Below are 22,803 nucleotides of genomic sequence, written 5' to 3' on the forward strand. Positions count from 1 at the left end.
TGCAATGAAACTTATAAATTCCCTGGCATTTTCCACCTACTATTCTATCAGTGATGTCTGATGTCAAAAATTGTTGCTTCTCTTGATAACAGGTCATTGAAGAACTGGTGAGCTAAAAATCTCTTTGTAACAGTACAGATCCCCAAAGCCTAATTAATATATCTTCTAGGAATGGGCTGTTTGTGGTCTCCCTCAACTTTTGTTTTTATTAAGATGTTATTTTTTGGAGTACTTTTAAGATCACAGCAAAATTGCAGGAAAGGTACAGAGATTTCTGTAAACCCCCTGTTGCCTCTTAGCCTCTGCCATTATCAACACACCTCGCCCAAGTGGTATATTTGATACAACTGGTGACCTTACATTGGTACCTCATAATCAATACATTCTCTGTGTTCTATGTTCTATGAATTTGGACAAATGTATAAGGACATATATCCAGTATTATACCATTATACATTATACTGCCTTCAAAGTCCTCTGTGCTCTTCCTGTTCATCTCTTCCAACCGGGGGCAACCACTCATAGTTTTACAGTCACCATAGTATTGTCCTTTTTTCAGAATGTCCTGTTATTGGAATTATGCAGTACATAGCCTTTTCAAATTGGCTTCTTTTACTTAGTACTAAGTATTTCATATTTATCCATGTCTTTCCATGGCTTGATAACTCATTTCTTTTAATCACTGAATAACAGTCTATTGTCTGGTTGTACTCCAGTTTATTTGTCCATTCATCTACTAATGGACGTCTAGGTTACTTTCAAGTTTTGGTAATTATGAATAAAACTGCTATAAATATTTGCATGTAAGTTTTTGCGTGGATATAAATTTTCAACTTTTTTGAGTAAATACCAAGGAATGCAATTGCTGGATTGTATGTTGGCACTATATTTAGTTTTTTAAACAAACAAAACTCCCCCCAAAACCTAACTGTCCTGAAAAGTGGCTGTAACACTTTGCATTACCACCAATGCTTAAGGAGAGTTACTTGTTTCTTGCTCCACGTCCTTGTCAGCTTTTGGTATTGTCAGTGTTCCAGAATTTAGCCATTCTAAAAGGTATAGAGTGGTATATCATTGTTTTAATTTGCATTTCACTGACGATATACCATGAGGAGCATCTTTTCAAATATTTCTTTGCCACTTGTATGTCTTCTTTGGTGATGTGTTTGTTAAGGTCTTTCACCTTCTTTTAATCCAATTGTTTGCTTCCATATTGTTTAGTTTTAACAACTTTTTGTATATATTAGATAACTGTGTGTCTTTTGAAAATATTTTCTCTCAGTCTGTGCCTTGTCTTTTCATTTCCTTTACATTGACTTTTGCAGAACAGAAGTTCTAATTTTAATGAGGTCAGCTTATCAATTATTTATTTCAAGCATCATGCCTTTGTTGTTATATTTTAAAAGTCATCAATATGTCCAAGATCATTTAGCCTTTTTCCTGTTTTATCTTCTAGACTTTCCATAGTTTGCATTTTGCCTTTAGGCCAATGATCCATTTTGAGTCCATTTATCTGAAAAGTGTAAGATCTGTGTCTAGATTCAATTATTCCCTGTGCTCCAGCTTGTCATCATTGGGGCATATTTTCATTTCCTGAAAATACTATGATACGATCTGGGAGACTAGATAGAATAAGAACTTGGGGGAGGGGGTGGAGGATGGTCATGGGAACCAGTAGAGAGTGGCCACCATTCCACTCACTGTCCAATTGCTAAAGGAAATCCATGTGTTTTAGTACCATGACTGTGGACATCAGCTTTGGAAAAATGTTTAAAGATTTTAGAGTCATCAAAATATCAATCAGAAAATTACTCTCGGAGTTCCCGTCGTGGCTCAGTGGTTAATGAATCTGACTAGAAACCATGAGGTTGTGGGTTCGATCCCTGGCCTTGCTCAGTGGGTTAAGGATCCGGTGTTGCTGTGAGCTGTGGTGTACATTGCAGATGCTGCTCGGATTCCACGTTGCTGTGGCTTTGGTGTAGGCGGCTACAGCTCCGATTTGACCCCTAGCCTGGGAACCTCCATATGCCGCAGGAGCAGCCCAAGGAAAGGCAAAAAGCCAAAAAAAAAAAAAAGAAAAAAAAAAAGAAAATTACTCTCTGAAAGTATTTGGTCTTAATTTTTTTTTTTTTTTTTTTTTTTGCATTTTTAGGGCTTCACTCACAGCATATGGAAGTTCCCAGACTAGGAGTCGAACTGGAGCTACCGCTGCTGGCCTACATCACGACCATAGCAACACAGGATCTGAGCTGCGTCTGTGACCTCAGCACAGGTCACGGCAATGCCAGATCCTTAACCCATTGAGCGAGGCCAGGGATTGAACCTGAATCTTCCTGGATACTAGGTTGGATTCATTTCCACTGTGCTATAATGAGAACTCCCTGCTCTTAATTTCTTACAGTGGAACTAGTTCTAGCAAAATCTGCTTTCGGAACAGAGCAATAAAACATCTGAGGAAGATGATGAGGATTGATGTTTATTGAGAACATACTGTGTCTTTATAAGGTCACAGTTTTGCAGAGAGTAATCCCTATGCAAAGTGGCTTATATAAATTAAGTAAAGGAGCACCACAACCACCTGAGATAATGAAACAGCAGGGCCCTGAGGGGCTCCTGAGCACACAAGCTTCTATGTATCCCTTATTTCTTGTTTTTTGAGAACAGGCTTTGGCCTCCATGACTTTCTTTGAGTTCCAAAAAGTAGGTTCCAACAGTTGCTAATCAGGAAAGGGAGGGGATACAGAGACCAGGGAGGAGCAGTCAAGAGACAATAGCACAGCCTTGAGTCAGGGTCCTGGTTCCTCCTCAAGGAATATGGATAACAATACTTTTGAGTTCTTCCACAGAACTGAAACCCCCAACAAATGGAAGATGCTGATGAAGCATTCTTCATTTCAGAACCAATCCTGGGACCACACAAACACTAGCTTGAAAAACAATGCAAGCTCCCATCTATCTTGGTCCTTATCAATGGCCCTATTTTTCACTCCCAGTCTTTTCCAAGGGGGACATCTCTTTGAAGCATTAGCCTGCTGTGGCTCCCTTTGGCTGGCAAAACAATAGAGCTATCTTTTTCTTCTTCACCCAAAACTCTGTCTCCACCTTTCTATTTGGCACTGGTGAGCAGAGGCCAAATTCCAGCAATAATAGCGATAATTAAAATAAGTAATCTTTTAAAAGAAGTGTATCTCAAAGAGCTTATGTCTTTGCCTCAGTAGCATACAATTGGGCAATGGCAGAACAGAGATTCCAAACCTGGTAGTTTAATTCAGAACTTAGACTAAAACCTGTTCGCTGCACTGTTTTGATCAGACAGCTCTTAGTTTCTCAGTATTAAATGAGACTACTTATAAAAGCAGATGGTCATCAGTTACTTGGACTGGGAAAGGCCCAATCATTCCTTCATTCAAGCACCTTATTCTATAACCAGAAAATTAGAGGTCAACGATGTAGAAGGTTTGTGCAGCATCTATTGATGACTTGAGGATTCTGATGCTTTATTTTTATACAGAACTTACCCTGTTTCCCCAGAAAGTCTCTAGTATTATTTTCCTTAAGTTTGTTAATGTCATAGGCAACTCTATTTCTTTATTAGTTCAGTAGATAATTTGCCATTGGGCCATACTCTAATCAAAGATGACTTTTTGGGTAGTTTCTGTGTTTGAACCAAAAACATGTGGAAAGCAATTACCTGTAAGTAAGGAATCACTTTGCAGAGGGACTGTCCGAAGAACCAGGTCTCCGTGATGTCCACCACTAGCGTGGCTGGGAGGCAGGTGATGGTCACCAGCACGTCCGCCAGAGAAAGGTTGACGATGAAGTAATTGGTCACCGTCCTCATGTGGTGGTTCTTCCACACGGCCACACAAACTAGTTTGGAAAGAAAAAGGAATAGGAACTGTTATGGACTGAATGCTTGTACCCCCCAGAAATTCATATATTAAGACCCTGACCCCAGCTTGCTGGTCTTAGGAGGTTGGGCTTTGGGAGGCGATTAGTTGATGAAGGTGGAGCCCTTGCGAATGGCATTAAGTCCTTATAAAAGGAATGCAGATTGTTCACCCTTCTACCATGGGAGGATTCAGCAAAAATCTGCTGCTTAGGAGCCAGGACATGGGCTGTCACCAGATACTGAATCTGCCAGAGCTTTGATCTTGGACTTTTCAGCCTCCAGAACTGTGAGAAACAAATTTCCGTTGCTTATAAACCCCTCGCTTTATGGTCCTTGTAACAGCAAGCTGGACAGACTCAAGGTAGTAACTAAATGAAGAAAATTGGCACACAAAAAAAAAAAAAAAAAAAAAAGAAGGAGTTCCCATCATGGCTCAGTGGTTAACGAACCCAAGTAGTATCCATGAGGACATGAGAATGCAGGTTCCATCCCTGGCCGTGCTAAGTGGGTTAAGGATCTGGTGTTGCTGAGAGCTGTGGTATAGGTCGCAGATGTGACTTGGATTGCTGTGGCTGTGGCTGTAGCCAGCAGCTATAGTTTCGATTTGACCTCTAGCCTAGGAACCTCCATATGCCCCAGGTGTGGTCCTAAAAAGACAAAAGACGAAAAAAAAAAAAAAGAAAGAAAAAAAGAAAATTGGTAGTGATGACGAAATACTATTTAGTTCTTTAGTGCTTGCTGTGCTGTGTTTCCACTGAATTAGTCAATCTGTATGAATGATGAATATATGCTTAAAATCAGTTCATTTACCTTGGAAGACATTTCTCAATGGATCATCAAACTGTGTTTGTTTTTACTTGATTTTCGAATTTTGTTTTCCAGACGTTAAAGAACATCCTTAGATTTGTTGTTCTGTTCCCTCAGGGGTCAGCATGTAGTAGATACTCAAGAAATAGTTACTGATTTAAGATGAATGGGGAGCTTGCTCTTTTTCAATGAAGTACAGTGTTTGCCTCACCCATGGCCTCGACCTATATCTGGTCCCAAACTTTGCCTTTGGGACTTTTAAGAGATGAAGAGGTTTAAAGACAAAAGACAAAAGTCCCTATTGCTGCCAAATACTGAGGTGGATGGTTATATCCTTAGGTCCTTTAATCTCAATGATTATCCCAAGAGAAGACACCGTTACTCAAGTTGTATATATGAGGTCACTGAAACACAGGGATTTCCTGGTACCTCTTTGAAGACAAATGGCTCATAAAGCAAAGAACCATGTTTACAACTGGACTTAAACAGTGAAGAGCTGGTCTTTGCACCCCACTGGTTGACTTGTTTTGCAAATATGAAGAAGTTATAAAAAAGCACATACAAATCCTAGAAACTCAATCCTCTCTCTTTTCAATACATTCATAGCCAAGGCGTCCTCACTGTGCCTCAATGTATCTCTATGTTCAAAAGTTGTACTTCTCACTCAGCTGCTTTTTATGGAAAGAACATCTTGTTCCTTGATTCTCCATCCTCCCTCTGTCTGATGAACCCAAAGATTACATAATCACTGGTTCCAGAATGATATAGGTTAGGCACTGTACAATATGCACGGCTACCCACATCTCTTGATGGGTTTGCTTCACTGAAAGTAACTGAATTTACCTGGTGTATCATTAACCTGTCAGTGCTGTCACCTATGCACCCCAAATGATGCAGTGATTAGTAACCTTATGCTGTGAAGACATAAAAGCACATCTTGTTAAATTTAAGTCACTGAGTGAGGATTTCTTTTTGACAATTATGCACCAGTTATTATGAGTTCCATATGCTGAAAAATACCCTTCTGTTAACCACGGATGCTAATTTAATGAAGAACCTGAATTTCTGAGGAATTAAATTTGAAAACTTCACATCTTCCTCTAGCTCCAGCACAAAAGTACCAAAAACTTGAGTGAGCTCTCTTAGGGTGAATGTAGTCTTTATTGTCTGAAAATGCTGCTGCTGAACCATTTGTTTCTCAGAAACACTGGAAACATAAACACACACACACAAGCACAGACCCATCTTAGCAGGTGACTAACACATTATCATGGCTGGTTATGAGAAGATTGACAAAAGTATCACATTTCTGATATTTGGTCAATAATTGGTCTGAATGGTGCAATTTTGGATTGAGAAAAGAGAACGAGACTTAAAAAATACAGTCAGTTCTGGAGTCCATGTTGTGGCTCAGCAGGTTAAAACCTGACAATGTCCATGAGGGTGTAGGTTCAATCCCTGACCTTCCTCAGTGGGTTAAGGATCAGGCATTGCCATAGGCTGCAACTCTGATTCAATGTTGCCATAAGCTGCAGCTCCGATTCGACCCCTAGCCTGGGAATTTCCACATGCCACAGGTGCAGCCCTAAAAACAAAAGAAAAAAATACAATCAGTTTTAGTTTGACTCCCAATTTTCCCTATTTTAGAGATGAGGATGGTAGAGATGGGAGTTCAACGCTGATGTATTATTAAGTCTAACCAACGTGAGAGCAAGTAGATCTGCGACCCACACTTCTGTAAGGACTTACTATGGCCCAGGTTCTGTTCTAAGTGATTTAAATTATTAACTAGTTTAATCTTCATAATAAAACTAAGAAATCATTACTGTTAATATCCCTGTTTAATGTGTGGGAAACTGAGGCTGGAGAGGTTATGGACCCACCTAAGGACAAACAGCTGCTAAATGCCGAGCTTAGATTTAATCTTACTCACCATGCATGCTGTTCTCTTGTACTGCTATTTACTATTGAAGCAGGAGGTAAAAGGCAGCTGCCAATCTCTCCTTGGCAGGGCTTTAATGTAGTTCATAGAATTCTGGAGTTGGAGAGCCTTCAGTTTGCTATCTGATGCATCAGTCACCTCTGCAACATTCCTGATTCATCTTGTCGGAACATCCTTAATAGCAGGGGATTTATGACTTGCTTAAGCCCTTGACTTCATTTTTGTGGTGACCGTAACCACTAGCAAGTTCATGTTGAATCCATATCTGTTTCCCTTTCAGTTCTGTTCAGGGGTTACTTATTTATTTATTTATTTATACTGCTTTTTAAAATTGAAGTATAGTTGATGTACATAATTGCGTCAGTTTTAGGTGTACTGCAAAGTGATTCACTATATATGATATATATTCATACAGTTGCGTGCGCGCACACACACACACACACACACACACACACACACACACACACAAAAACATTTTTATCCATTCCTCTGTCAATGGACATTTAGGTTGATTTTACATCTTGGCTACTGTAAACAGTGCTGCAACATGAACATCGAGGCACATGTATATTTTTTGAATTATAGTTTTTCCTGGATGTATGTCTAAGATTGGGATTGTTGGATAATACACCAGTTCTATTTTTAGTTTTTTAAGGAACCTCCTATTGTTCCCCATAGTGGCCTCACCATGGGTTCTTTATTCTTTCCCAGAACTCAAGGAATAACCTTATCTCTCTTTTTCTACATTGCACCTATATCAGTTTCCCAGGGCTGCATTAAAAAAGTACCACAGGTTGGGTGTTTCAAGACAACATAAACTTGTTGTCCCACAACTCTAGGGACTTGGAAGTCCAAAATCAAGCAGAGCCCAGTTCCCTTTGAAATCGGTAGGGCAATCCTTTCTTGCCTCTCTCATGGCTTCTTGTAGTTTGCTGGCAAATATGGCCTTCTTTAACCCCTTGGGATGTAGCCTGTGACTCCAATCTCTGCTTCCATAGTCCCATGGCATTCTCCTGCCTCTCTGTACTCACTTGGCCAACTTCTTATAAGGACCCCAGTGTACTGGATTATAATATATTAACCATACTCCAGTATGATTCATCTTAACTAATCATATCTGCAATGACCTCATTTCCAAATAAGATCACACGTGGATATATGGGGGTTAACACTTTAGCATATTTTGGGGGGTACACAACCTACAATAGTCGGCCCCTGGGCCCCCATGTTCTTCCCACATGCAAAAGACAGTAGTTCACTCTCTTGACAGCCCTTCAAATTCTTAACCTATTTCAGTATCAACTCTAAATTCCAAATCTCATCTAAGTCAAGAATGGGTGAGATTTGGGGTATGGTCCTTCCCAGGGTACAGTTCCTCTCCATCTGTGAGACAGTGAAAGCTAGAAAACAAGTTACCTATTTCTGAAATGCAATGATGGGGTAAGGAAAGAGTGGCATTTCCAATTTAAACTGGAGAAATTGGAAGTAAAAGAGGTCACTGGTCCAAAGTAAGTTTTCAATGCAGCAGAGCAAATTCCATAACATTTTAAGATTTAATTATCGTCTGTGGCTTGATGCTTTGTTCTCTGAGCTCAGCTGGGTGATGGTCACAACCCCTCAGCCCTGGGGTGTGTGGGAGGTCACCCCACCCTCTAGAACCTCTAGGAAATCAGTGTGTTATCTCACTTTGTATGCCCATGCTATTGCTAACGCAATGCAGTTCCTTTTTAGAAATGACCACATTCCATTTCAACCCCTTTTTCAACTAATTAAATGCTACCAATAAATAAATAAATAAACAAACAAATAAATAAATAAATAAAACCAAGAAACAAAACCAAACCAGTCAAACAAAAAATTTGTTTCGCAAAATTTCACTGAATTAGCTTAACTCAAGATGACTTATTCCCTTTCAAAAACCATGTTACTTCTTATACCTTTCCTGGTAATCACATTCTAAAGTTATGGATTATTATTAGTGTTTGTATTTTCCCAACTGGTACAAGGCTCTTTTTCATTTAGACCTGGGATTTTTCTTTCTCTTACTCTACTTGGTTTTTACAGCTTTCCTCCCAACACAAACACTGCCCAGAACTTACTTTGCAACAAATAAATATTCATGAAATTGACTTGTTCATCAGCGTACCTGTGTTGCTGCCATTGGTATAGCAATCTACCCAGGAGGTTCTTTAAAAGGAGGAAAAAAACCCAAGTCGACAGAGCATTTCTTTTCTTCATTCCTTTTGAGTAAAGCCTGACATTTGACAGAAAACTTAGTTGCCTGCCAATTATTTTCTTGGATCTCAATTCTCCATATACTGTCCTCTTGATGAGCCTCCGATATTGCAAGACCATGAGCGTGGTACTGTTTTTGAAATCAGTTCCCCAACTGGTCATGATACACCAATATTAAAGTTAGTTTGTGGTTAGGCTGCAGTTACAAATCTGCCTGCATTAACCAGCAACACATGAGGAGTAGCTGGGCACAGAAGGGAGAAAGGAGATAGCAGGAGATGGGGATGCAGCTGGAAGGCAATTCCAACTTGATGGAAATAGAGATATTTGAGATGCAGAGGGGCCAAGAAGATAAAAGTCCATTTATCCCTTGCTCTTTCACCCCCCATCTTCACTTCTGTAAGAATCCGATGATACAGAGCTCCCATTTTTTTCTCTGCAGGACTGACAGATGGAATGTAATTCCTCAGCCATATGAGAACATCTGCCACCTGTGATGCAGGGAGGGATTTAAAGCATAATATAAAGATACTCTCTTCAAAAATGACCTGACCCCTTTGCCTGTTATTGGATGGGCCAAAGATTAAACTGACTTTCAAATGGGAAAAGAATATATTAGTATAAAAGGGTCTTTGGGATTTTTAAAAATCTTGTTTATATATTTTCTGGAATTCAATATATTGAAAATAGCATAATTTCAAATGTAATCAATATTAAAATTTTGAGATACTTTCCAAGTGTTTGATATCTGGTTGTATTTTACACTATAGCACATCTCAATTCTGACTAGGCATATTTCTTTTTTAAATTTTAAAATTTGCTTTTTTTAAATTAACATATAGTTGATTTACAATGTTTCTTCAATTTCTGTGGTGCAGCAAATTGACCCAATCTTTGCAATTTTAATCTGCACTTATGGTGAACTGGCTTTTGTTTTAATATCTATCAGACTACACAGGGACAGAGTTTCTCTCAAATCAATCCTTGCACTTGGAAAAATGTAAACTAAGCGATATGCTGTTAATCTGCTGGTGAGACTGCATCTCTTATTAAGTGTATGCTTAGGTCTAATAATAGATATATGCTATCAAGAGGAGATTGTGCATGGTATGTAATTGGTATCTTACTGAGCATCTCGAAAAAGATCTCTCCTAAATGTTTCAGGTGAGTTTAAATATTTTCAAAGTGATTTTTTAACATTCACCCAGATATGGATATTACGCGAAGCAAAATAAGCCAGATACAAAATGACAGTGATTGTATGATTCTTCTTATACGAAGTACTTAGAGTGGTCAAATCCCTTAAAACAGAAAGGAGAATGGTGGTTGCCAGGGCCTGGGAGGAGGGGAGAATGAGCTGTTATTAAGTCAAAAGAATTATAGTTTTGCAAGATGAAAAAAGTCAGGAGATATTTAGTGGCGATGGCTGTGCAACAATATGAATATGCTTACTGCCAAAGAACTGTACACTTAAAAATGGTTAAAGAGGTAAATTTTCAATTCTGTGTATTTGTCACAATTAAAAAAATCATTTTCATTGAAAAAATAAACAATAATTTGGGAAATAACATTTTGAACCAATAATAATGTTCCTCAAAAATCTTTAACAGAGAATGAAGATGCCAAGGGACAATCTAATTGGTCATTTTATGATTTTTTAAAAAACTTGTTAATAGCTGAAATAATGAAAGAAAACACAGAGTTCCCGTCATGACTCAGGGGAAACAAATCTGACCAGTATCCATGAGAACGCAGGTTCGATCCCTGGCCTTGCTCAGTGGGTTAGTATCCAGCGTTGCCATGAGCTCTCGTGTAGGTTGAAGACTCAGCTCGGATCTGTTGTTGGCGTGGCTGTGGCGTTGGCCGGCAGCTGTAGCTCCGATTCCATCCCTAGCCTGGGAACTTCCTTATGCTGCAGGTGCAGCCCTAAAAAAACAAAAAATTAAAAATACAATAAAAAAGAAAACACAATTTTTCAAATATAGTGCAGTGCCAATACATTAATGGCTATTAAAGATAGCAAAGCATGTTTTTTTAGGTATAATTTAAATTTCTTTCTGAAATCAAAGTATTGTTTGTAGTAGGTTGTGATATTGTAATTTAGAGATTATCTTAAACGGTTATTCAATTTCTTGACTGTTCTTTATTTAATGTACATATGTATGTATATAGATATATAAAATGACAATTCCTTGATTTTTAAAACCACATTTATTTTGATTTGGGTATAGTTAATTTACAGGGATGCATTAACTTTGCTGTATAGCATAGTGACTCAGTCATACATATGTACATACATTCTTTTCCTCATATTATCTTGCATCATATTCTATCCCAAGAGACTGGATACAGTTCCCTGTGCTAGGCAGTAGGGCCTCATTGCTCATTCATTCTAATTGTAATAGTCTTGATTATTATTTTTATATCACACATATAAAATAAACATATTTTATCATACATATAAAATAAACAACTTCCAAAAATACTGTAGTTCCATGTTTTGCCACAAAGTGTCAGTGAAAGCCTTTGAAACTGCTTACCCCTGTTGCCAGAGGTGAGTTTCAAACATTAAATCAATTGAAATGCTCTTTATAATGTATAAATAAATATATTTGTTTCAAATGGGATTTTCTAGACCAAAAAGAATCTTTAAGGAAGAATAGAATGAATAAAATAACGTCTTTAAACATCTTTTAAATTAAATACAAATAAATGAGATGAACTAAAACTAGTTTTCTAAATGAAAAACAACAACAGAAAAGCAATTGAAGACACATAGAAGAGAGCATATATTTAACTGCCATGGGGTATCTCTCTTGAAAGCAAGGATGGAGTAATCCAGAGTCATTGCAGCGTATAGATTTAAGGCACAGGGAAATCGACTATGGGTGGGTCCTCCTAGAGTAAAACAAAGTCTTCATGAAATCCTGAGTTACTTTCCTTTTTCTCATCTCCATTTCACCCCTCCTCCCTAGTGTTGGCACTCCTTCCTATTTTCAGTTTTGCTTCCTTCTCTTCCCGGGCTAATGCGCCATAATTCCTGACTCAATCTCCCATCTCCACCTACACTTGGGCAAGGTTGTCTATGAACCTCCCTGTCTGTGCTCAGAAGAGCTGTGGGCAGAGGTGTCACTCTTTTTCTTGCAAAGTCTGACAGATTCAACACTACCAAGAAGCACATCTGTGGTGTGAAATATGCTCTCCTTCCTCCCCCCACCCCCGCCAAGGTTATCTAATATTAAGAGAAAGCAAACTTTCAAAAAGTTACTATATAAGCACAGACAACAATGCTTTGAATATATCTAAGTTAGTGCAAGAAAACGTAAATGTCTACAATTTAACAAATTTGTTCTCATTGGCACCAGCTCATTATTTTAACATAGGCAGGAACTCTCATGTTGATAGCAGGGGGGACGTATGGGGAATAATAAAGAGAGCACAGTTAATAAATTGTCTGGGAAGGCATTTAGAAAGGCAATAACTTCACATGGGCAAAAATGTGCCAGGAGAAAAATACACAGAAGAATGCTATAAAACAGAAATGCAAGGGATTTCTTCAGGGAGGAAACTGGGAAGCTGGGCTTGACTCCCTCTGTCTATGAGTGGCAAAGGAGGGGCTCAGGGCACCAGGTCTCTCTATGGGAACTGCCAGAGACCACAGCAGCATTGATGTTAACAGGTATCCCTGAGTAGGAGGAATGCTCCATGGTCTTAACATTCACAGTTCTATTAATGGCTACATCCGGTAGACGCCAGAGGAATTTGTCTGGGGTAGGAGGTGTCAACGTCTTGGTTACCCATGTCTTTTCACTCTTTACAGGTAGATCACTACAATAGCTTGTTCCCAGGGCAGCCTCTCAAAACTGCATCTGGATCCCTACCCTGTCCCCAGAGCTAATCTCTAGGGACATGTGGTTAGTTCTTGTCTTTGGCCCTTTCGCACTAATTAGCACACGGAGGTAAGTTATCCTTCCCTGGCACTTGACTTCTGGGGATCGTACTGCCTTCAAGGAACTTATTTGTTTGCCCTCCTTTGTAGAAACATGTTCTCTCTTTCACTCCATATATATCTTTGATCCTTTTTGTCTTTTTCTTCTATGCCCTTTCCTTCTTTGCTATAATTTACTTTCATAGCTTCAGTTCTCATGTCTTAGAGATTAATTTCCAAAGCTGTAACTCTGGTTCTTGGCTCTTTCCTGCTTTCCATACTAAAATTTCTGGTTTTTTTTTTTTTCATTTTTGTATATTTTGTCTTTACTTCGTATTCAACTCATGGATCATGAAATGCATCTATATCATTTAGACTTGATCCCAGTGATTGGAGAGGATCCATGAAAAATTTTAAGCAACAGAGTGACAAGACTCTCAATTTCTCAAAGATGACGGAGGAAATGTGGGAATCATATATGCTCTTAAAGGAAGCAAAGGGACCAATTTTGAGACTTTTTAGAATATCAAGGAAATAAAGTAAGGTCAAAAGAATGGGAAAAAATAAATGATATCTAGAAATAATAAGCTTGGACTATGAGGCCATGGTGAGGGATTAGATATGAGGATGAGTCAAGAAGGACTGAGGATAATTACCAGGTACATTGCTTGGCAGTTGTGGAGAAGAGCATATTGCCCACGGAGCTATGAAATAAAGGAGAATGAGGCAGTTTCATTTGGAAATAGGGATAGAAGATGAGAAATTCCATTTTGTATATGTGAGTTTGAAACACTTGTGAGTTACCTTACAGTCAGTATCCATTTGGCATTTGGATTTATGGGTCTGTATTTCAGGAGATATAGTTCAGTTACAGGCATATATTTGGGATTCATCAGAATAGCAATAGTGGTTAAAGCTGGTTGAGTAAGGAAAAGATCAACCAATAGGTAGAGTAAGAAGGGAAAGACCTAAGTCATATCCAGAGAACTGTGCAATTTCAGCCAGATAATCTTGGCTGGCAAATATCCAAATAATGCCAATATTCCTCCGAGTGTTAAATATTACAGTTCTGAATAGTAAAAATGGTTTTACTATTACGAAACAGTTTACATTTCTAGTTAGGACAGATCGACTTGTTGCAGAGAGAACCTCCCATCTAAAATAACTAGGAGTGTCACACATCTCTTTACAACATCGGAAAGCTTCCAAAGCAAAAAAGACTTGAAAGGTTTGTATGCTGGAGAAAAGGAAAGAAGATAGATATTTGTCTGACATTCAGCACCTCTTTCCATCTCAAAGCTTTTGGCAGTTGGCAAGCACCAGCTAATGACTGAGAATAAAATGTAGCAGCCAATAATATGAGAAGCTAAGCAGGAACATGAACAGTCTTACTGAACAGAGAGCAATAGCTGGAGCTCCAGGTCTATCAACTAAGTAAGCAACCCTGGCTTTCAGCAGCAACCCCAAAGAGCAAATGCTGGTAGAGATGAGCCTGAAGGAGACCAGTGCTCCTGAAGTATGTAGCCCAGTTTCAAATATCTTCACTTCCTGATTGGATAGAGGTTCTTCTGTCTCAACATTCACTGCCTGCCAAAGCAAAAGCAAATTCTCTGCAAGAGAACACAATGTTATCTAGACTATCAAATGATTTCTACAAGGTTGTGTATGAGCTGTCACTCATTCAATAAAAAAAGTGTCAGGCAGACAAGAAAGAAATACTACAAGACCAAAGTCTATAGGAATAGAAAAGAATACGTCTTTCATAAATTTAAAAATAATTGGATTAATAAATTCAAGAAATGTTGTGATATTTGGTAGACTATTAATAAGTAATTGAAAAATATTAAAGGGAAATTGTAGAATTTAAAAATGTGTTAACTGTAAATTCAACAGAAGGTCAGATAGAGAGAGCCACCCTCTAGAACTATCCAGGCTAATAGAAAGGTATCCAAACGAAACAACAAAGAGAAAAAAAAATTGAAAATGCAGAAATAATATGAATAATACATGATTCAAATTCTAAAACACATGTAACTGGATTCTCAATATGTGAGAAGTAAAATGAGGCAGAAACAATACTGAAAAATATCTTGGCCAAGGAGAGATATTATCCAATAATTTTTTAAGTTAATGAAAAGCCAGAGTCATGTTGACATATCACTAGAGACCTCATTCCAAATTAATGTGAGTAATTTATCAATATTGCATATCACTTATTGTTCTACCTTTTTTTAGTTTTTAAAAATTATTTTTGTTTTTACTTTTCTGGCCACTCCCACAGTGTATGGAAGTTCCTAGGCTGGGGACTGGACCTGCACCACAGCAGTGGCCTGAGCTCTAGCAGTGACAACGTGGGATCCTTAACCTGCTAGGCCACCAGGGAACTCCTGTTCAATCTTTCAGAAATTACTTAAAAGATGGAATAGAAGAACATATTCATTAAATTTGAAGATGGCCCAAAGCTGAGAGATATAGTTAATATTTTAGGTTCCATAGCATTCTTACCAGGCTGGAGCATTGGAGGAAATACAATATGAGATATTACAGGAATAAATGTAACCCTGCACTTAAGTGCCAAATTTATGATAGGTGCACTCCATTTTACCAGAAAAAAAAAAAAAAGGCAACTATCCACAGATATCAGAAGTGTTATAAATCTAAACCAGGACAAATGTAAGTGAAAACTATGTGCAGTTACATTTTAGTAAAGGTGCTGAAAACCAGTAACAAAGAGAAAAATCTTAATTCATGTAAAAACTGCATCAACATTAATGTATCATAATGGGATTGACAGCTAAATTTTCAAAAGAAAAAAATTGGAATGATAAAACACATCATCTTCAGCATGCTGAGATTAACAATAATCTAGAATTGCATATTTAATGAAAATATACTTGATAAATAAAAACAAAATAAAGTACTTTTCAGACAAACAAGAACTGGGGAAATTTGTCCACAACATTCCCAAACCAAAGAAAAAACTAAAGGGAGTTAGACAGAAACAAAATGATCAGCTGAAAATACAAAAATGTAGAAAGTAATAAAGAATAATGGAAATTATAAATGTGTATAAATATCAGTTTTGATTGGCTATATAAAATAATAAACATCTTCATCCTCACCATATTTTGTGGGGTTTAAATAAGAGTAGCAGAAAAAGAAGCAGGGTTTATTGCAGTGTTAAGAAGTTTTAAAAATACTAATTTATATTAAACTGTATTGTCAATGACATGTTTTCATTTCTAGGAACATCTCTAAGAGAAGAGCAAGTGAATCCTTAACAAGCCAAACTGGAGAGAATATTAATTATTAAAAGGTAAAAGACAAGAAAAATTGAACAAGGGGAACAAAAAGAAAACAAATAAGATGACTGATTTAAACAAATAGACCAGTAATTATATTACGTATAAAAGACTCTAAAACTCCAAGTGAAAAACAAAGATTACTTGGGAGGATTTTTAAAAAAGGACTCAATGATATGCTGCTTTTACAAGCAACATACTTTTAATGAAAGGAAGTGACAAAATGGAAAATGCAAGGGTGCAAATATGAATTTAAAAAATAATGATGTAGCTAAATTAATTGTGGACAAAATTTTAAGGCGATTTAAAAAAATTTAAAATCAGAATTTGGACAAGATGTTAAGGCAATAAGCTTACTAGAGCTAAAGAGGGAAATTTTGTAATAATAAAAGGACGAATCCACTAGGAAGAGAGAACAATTCTAATACCAAAGCCTCAAAAATATACAAAGCAAAAGATGATACAACCAAAATAGGAATCACAGAGGGATATTATATTTTTCTAAGTAACTGATAGGATAAACAGACAGCAAGATCCATTTCAGATTCATGTCATGAACAAACTTTACCTAGTATATTTATGAATCTTGATTCACCTCCATCTGGCATACTGTATACCAAATTGAAGAATACCCATTATTTCAGAGTATGCATGGGACTTGGACAAAAATGTATCATATACTGGGATATAAGCAAGTCTCAACAATCTTGAAAGTATGGAAATCATAGTGGTTAACTTAACTGAACTTAGTAGAATGAAACATAAATTCAACAAAAATATTGGGAAAAACACACAAATGTTCGAATTTTAGGTAATGCACTTCTAAACAACTCCTGAGGTATAAACTAAGTTACAACACGATTTAAATTATTTTGAACTGAATGACAGTTAAAATACAAACTATTAAAAACCCAGGTAAAGAAACTAAGTTATAGTTTAAAAATATAAAATGAATCTCCCAGAAAATGAAAGCTGACAATCAGTAATGTAAATATTTATCTCAAAAAGTTAAAAGAAAAAGAACATAAAACATTAAAACTAAAGAAAGTAGAAAGAAATAAAGAATAGAAATAATGAATTAAAGAATAAGTAGAACTAGAACCAAAAAGCCAAAAGTTTGTTCTTTGTGAATACTAATTAATTATAAACTTAATACCAAGAAGAATAAAAAAAAGAGAAGTTACTATTGAAATATTGAAATCAGAAATAAAATTGGAACTTTACATCTTATGCACATTAAAGTGTGGAGAATTTAAGAATGTATGGCATTATATTTAAAAATTTAAATATAGTAGACAATTATAGCTCATCACAATTGATACAAGAAAAAGAAAGTCTGAGGTGCCTTATATCAATATAAAAAGTTTAATCTATAATTGGAAAAAAAATTCCACAAAGAAAGCTCCAAGTCCTTATGTCTTCACTGTTGAATTCTTCTAAACATTAAAGAAATGATTTTTTCTAAATATCCTATAAAATTAAAATGAAGAGCATACTTCCCAATCTTTTATGAGCCCACACAAACATCAATACCAAAGACCTGAAAAAGATATTTCAGCAGAAAAAGCCATGATCTCAGAAACTATTTTGAAAATGAATGCTAAAAGCTTAAACTAAACATCAGCAAAATAGGTCTAGAGATATGTAATAAGAATAATCCATCATTACCAATTAGGGGCTTATTTCAGGAATATAAATTTGTCTTAACATGTAAAGAAATCACTCAATGTAATTCTCAATATTAACAGGAAAATGCACCAAATTCATGTGCTCTCTTAACAAATGGAGAGAAAACATTTGCCATCGTTCAGCATCCACAAATAAATTCTTAGCACACCAGGAGTAGAAGATCTCTTCCCTAATCTCAGAAATTCTAGCAACAAAAAAATTTACTAATTCTCAGAGTCTCTCCCCCAAAGATCAGACATGAGTAAATTATTTCTCCCAGTGGCCACTTCTACTCACCATTGCACTGGGGTCAGTGCAATTAAGTAAGAAATAAAATTCATAGAGGTTAGAAAGAATGCAATAAAACCTATTATTATTCATAGAGGCGTAATTTTGTAAGTAAAGGTGTGGAAAAATATCTCCAGATAAACTATTACTCTTATTAAATGAATTCATCACATTTGCTGGTAGCACACTCTATACAAAGTATACAACATCAATATACAAAATATAAAGCATATGTATAGAAATCAATTTTGCTTCCATAAACCAAAAATAAATAACTAGAAAATGCAATTTTAAAGATAATACCTTTTATAATAGCATCAAAATATTGAATATCTAGGATAAATTTAATGAGAGATATGTATAACTTCTACATAGAAAATTACAAAATATGAAAAATTGAAAAATAATCAGGAGTTCCTGTCATGGCTCAGCGGTTAATGAACCCAACTAGCATCCATGAGGACACGGGTTAGATCCCTGGCCTCCCTCAGTGGGTTAAGGATCCCGTGTTGCTGTGAGCTGTGGTGTAGGTGGCAGACATGGCTTGGATCCCGTGTTGCTGTGGCCCCGGCGTAGGCTGGTGGCTACACCTCTGGTTGAACTTCTACCCTGGGAAACCTCCATATGCCGTGGGTGCAGCCCTAAAAAGACAAAAAAATAATTATAATAAAAATAAATGTAAAGATAACATATTCATATAAAAAGAATGAAGAGTGTAAGGATATGAATTTTCTCTAAAATTTTTGTGTAGAGTCAATGCATTCCCAATCAAAACCTCAGCATTTTTGGGGGGCAGCTGGAGATTGACAAACTGATTTTGAATTTTATTTTAAAATCAATGGGCCCAAAATTGTCAAGATGGTATTGAAGAAGAAAACGTTTAAAAGAACACACTCTACCAGCTATCAAATCTTATTATAAAGCTTCAATAAAGAAAACAGTACAATAAACTGGCACAAAGAAAAAGAGGTCACAAAAACAAAATTAAAAGTTGAGAAATTGACCTACACTTATATGGACTCATGATGTACGGAAAAGGGAAAATCATTCTGCATTATGAAAGAAGTTCCATTTCTATAAATGGTGCTAAGGAAATTATATACATGGAATAAGATATCCATTCTATATCACACTTATACAAAAGTTAATTCCAGGTCAATTATAAATCTAAATATAAAAGATAAAAAAAATCTCTCATCATTATGACTTTGGAATAAATAAGGCTTTTCTTGAACAAAGTTCCTCAAAAATATTAAAGGGAAAGTTTGATAAATTAAACAACTCTAAAGTTAAGGCATATCAGAAAAATATGAAAATAATGCCACAGAGTGAAATAAGTTATTATCAATGCATTTATTTTAAAATGTTAGTTTGAATAATTATTTCTTATTATTAATGGGATTTGTTATTGCTACTGTTGTTTTCATTGCTTTTAACTTACTTTTTATTGAAGTATCACAAATATAGAAAAAGGTACAGATATACCACTAGACAAGATACCCCCAAGACCAAGTGTGAACAAAATGTACACAACTGTACACTTGGTCTTTTTTTTTAAATCTTTTTAGGGTTGTGCCCACAGCATATGGAAGTTCCCAGGCTAGGGGTTGAATCTGAGTGGTGGCCACTGGCCTACACCACAGCCACAGCAATGCCAAATCCAAGCCCTATCTGCAATCTAGGCACAACCTGCAGCAATGCCAGATCCTTAACCCACTGAGCAAGGCCAGGGATCAAACCCACATCCTCATGGATAGTAGTCAGGTTCTTAACCCACCAAGCCACAGCAGGAACTCCTACACTTGGTCTTAAATGAGACCAAGAAATAGAATATGACCAAAGCCCTCTGCACATTTCTCTTCTACCAACATGTAACCCAGTGGAAACCCATATCCTGATTTGTAACACCATAGACTATTCTTTATGTCTTTTTAATTTTATTTAAAGGGAAGAAAATCCCACAAGTTATTTTGTGTCTCTTTCACTCACCCTTACGTTATGCGAGATATTCTGTGTTATATATGTAGCTGCAGTTCTATAATTTTCTTTGCTATATATTATTCTAATGTGTGATTAGCTTACCATTTACCTTCTATCCGTGGACATTGGTTGGTTTTAATTCAAGACTATGGTAAACAAGTTTCCTATTAGTATTCTTGTGTATGCTTTTTGATGGATATGTGTATACGTTTCTGGTAGTTACATACTGAAGAGTCGGATAGATTACTATCCGAAGTATGCCTATGACCACCATTACTATGGAGTTGCAAAAATATTTTCCAAAATGCTGGTTGCACTATCAGTTCTTATTCTCTCTTTTTTTTTTTTTTTTTTTTTTGGTCTTTTTAGGGCCACATCTGCAGCATATGGAGGTCCCCAGGCTAAGGGTCGAATCAGAGCTGTAGCTGCCAGTTTACACCACAGCCACAGCAACGCCAGATCCAAGCCACATCTGCGACCTACTCCACAGCTCACAGAAATGCTGGATCCTTAACCCACTGAGCGAGGCCAGGGATCGAACCTGTAACATATGGTTCCTAGTCAGATTCGTTTCCACTGAGCCACAATGGGAACTCCCAGTTCTTATTCTCACTACTGGGTGCAAGTGTCCTAGTTGCTCTATGTAGTTGTCAGCACTTGATATTGTCAATCTTTTTTTATGTTAGATATTTTATTGAGTCATGTTTAACATATTTTTATGTGTTTATTGGCTATTTGGAAGCAGAAGAGTTTTTTTTTTTTTTTTTTTTTTTTTTTTTTAATGGCTACACCTGCAGCATATGGAAGTTCCTGGGCTAAAGATTAAATCCATACCTACACCACAGCTTTGGCACTACAGGATCCTTAACCCCCTACACCAGGCTGAGGATTGAACCCACACATCCACAGCAAGCTGAGCAGTTTCAGTCAGATTCTTAACCTACTGTACCATGGCAAAAACACCAGAACTTGTGTTATTTTAAAGAAGTCTTATTAAAAATTTTATGGGGCAATTTGATGGCTACTTTAGGATGTGATTTTTTTCAGAATTAACCTGAGGATTTTTTGGTTTAAACCTAGACCTATTTTAAAAATTTTATATTCTCCAAATTAGTCCAGGTACTTTTCTCCCATCTTCCTACAGTACTTTTCAAGTTTCTAAACCATCTCATATAGTCTCTTGTATCTTAAATTGTATATGTCATTTTACAGAATCTATATTTTATGTTTTATTTCCTAGGGTCAGGGCCTCTATTCTGAAGATATTAGGTGACCAATGAATGGTTGCTGAGTGATTGATTATGTGATATTCTCATGGCTCATTTAGTTTTTGACATTAGATAATTTATCATGACTATTTAATCCTGGAGAGAAAAAAAATTCAATATAGGTAAATTATAGTACCTACTTCTCCTTTGACACTTTATGTCATTTCTGCTCACATAAATCCCTGAAATAGTGTCTGAGAGTGTCTTCAATGGAGACTGAAAACAACAGAATGACCTTTTAGATAAAGGGATGGACCACATTAAATGTGTTTGCACCTAAACTAGAGACCAAAGGAAAACCTTTCTGTCTGGGTATGTGTATTACGATTATGAAAAGTTCAATCTCTGTTAAACCATGTTACTTTCTATTTTACACTAATTTATATTTGATGAATGGAAGTGGATCTGCTACTTATTACCATATGCTTAACTTCACTAAATAATTTTAAATCATATTTCCTTTCTTACCTCTGAATATAGTTGCGGTAACTGAGTAAGTAAGTGTGAGGAAAGGCCATTTGCATCTCCCCCAGATAGTACTAGTTTTAGGCTTCTCCAAGATCATGACGTTCGCATGAAGTTAAATAAGACTGTACACTAACCCTTTTTTAAAAATAGCTTTGTTAATTTGGAAAAATGCATCTTTATCTCCCACTTGGCCATATAAAATGCATCTCACCTCTCTTGGATCGCAAGATGTTCAAGTCTCCAAATCACAGCCACAAAGTGTGGAGGTATAAAAGCATTGTTTTTTTGAAAGAAAAATAGAAATTAAAAAAAAAAGCCTAGTGTTTATAATCATCGTCAATTGACTTGTATTAAAATTCTCCTTTTCAAACATAGATTCTATGTAGGTAAAGATCTATATTTTAAAGTTAAAAAACCTAATTCAAATGCCAGCTTCAATATCCTTTAAACTTGTACAAATTCCTGAACCTCCCTGTGCTTCAGTTTTGACACATATAAGGTTGAGATGCTTGTACATATCTCATAAGATTGTTTTAATGAACATAAACGTGCTTGGCACAGAGTTTGCAACATGAGCGCATGATAGAAATTCATTAAAAAAGTATACATTTTTCAAAGTGTGAGACAATAAAATTTCCCACAAGTTATCTCAGTCATCCAACAATACACACTGGCTAGTTAAACAATTTCATTGGAGATAATGATCTTTATTCATTAGATAAACTTGACCTGCAATCATTAGGGCTTACACTGAATTAGGTAGGGTGTCGTCCTTTTAGACAGCATGTCACAGAAAGTGAGACTTTTTATTGTCCATGTAGAGAAAGAAAAAAAAAATGGAAAAGAATGTGTACCTGGCTCTTCTAGATAATAAGAGTAATGGCATAAATGGCCACAGCTGTGCAAAATTCACATCCCACGGATTCAGTGAGAAGTCCCAAGGAAATAGGAATTGTGCAGTGCATTTTAATAAGTGAATATGTAAAGGTTGTATTAATTAATTGCCCATTTGAAAAAGTAATATT

At 36.4% G+C, this 22,803-nt stretch overlaps 1 protein-coding gene across 7 annotated transcripts in view; it reads right to left on the reverse strand.

Annotated features, from left to right (window-relative positions):
- The window catches only part of HCRTR2 (hypocretin receptor 2), a 101,852-nt gene that overhangs the window by 35,940 nt on the left and 43,109 nt on the right, over window positions 1–22,803 (reverse strand). For all 7 annotated transcript variants that reach the window (XM_084966741.1, XM_084966744.1, XM_084966745.1 and 4 more), the window contains 1 exon segment: window positions 3,692–3,870. In XM_084966741.1, coding sequence (XP_084822867.1) covers window positions 3,692–3,870 — 179 coding nt within the window.

Source organism: Sus scrofa, chromosome 7 (assembly GCF_054392235.1).
Source record: "Sus scrofa isolate SSC_HxYL_T2T_F1_AM1 chromosome 7, Sscrofa_HxYL_maternal_Yorkshire_Landrace_v2.0, whole genome shotgun sequence".
Classification (NCBI taxonomy): Eukaryota; Metazoa; Chordata; class Mammalia; order Artiodactyla; family Suidae; genus Sus; species Sus scrofa.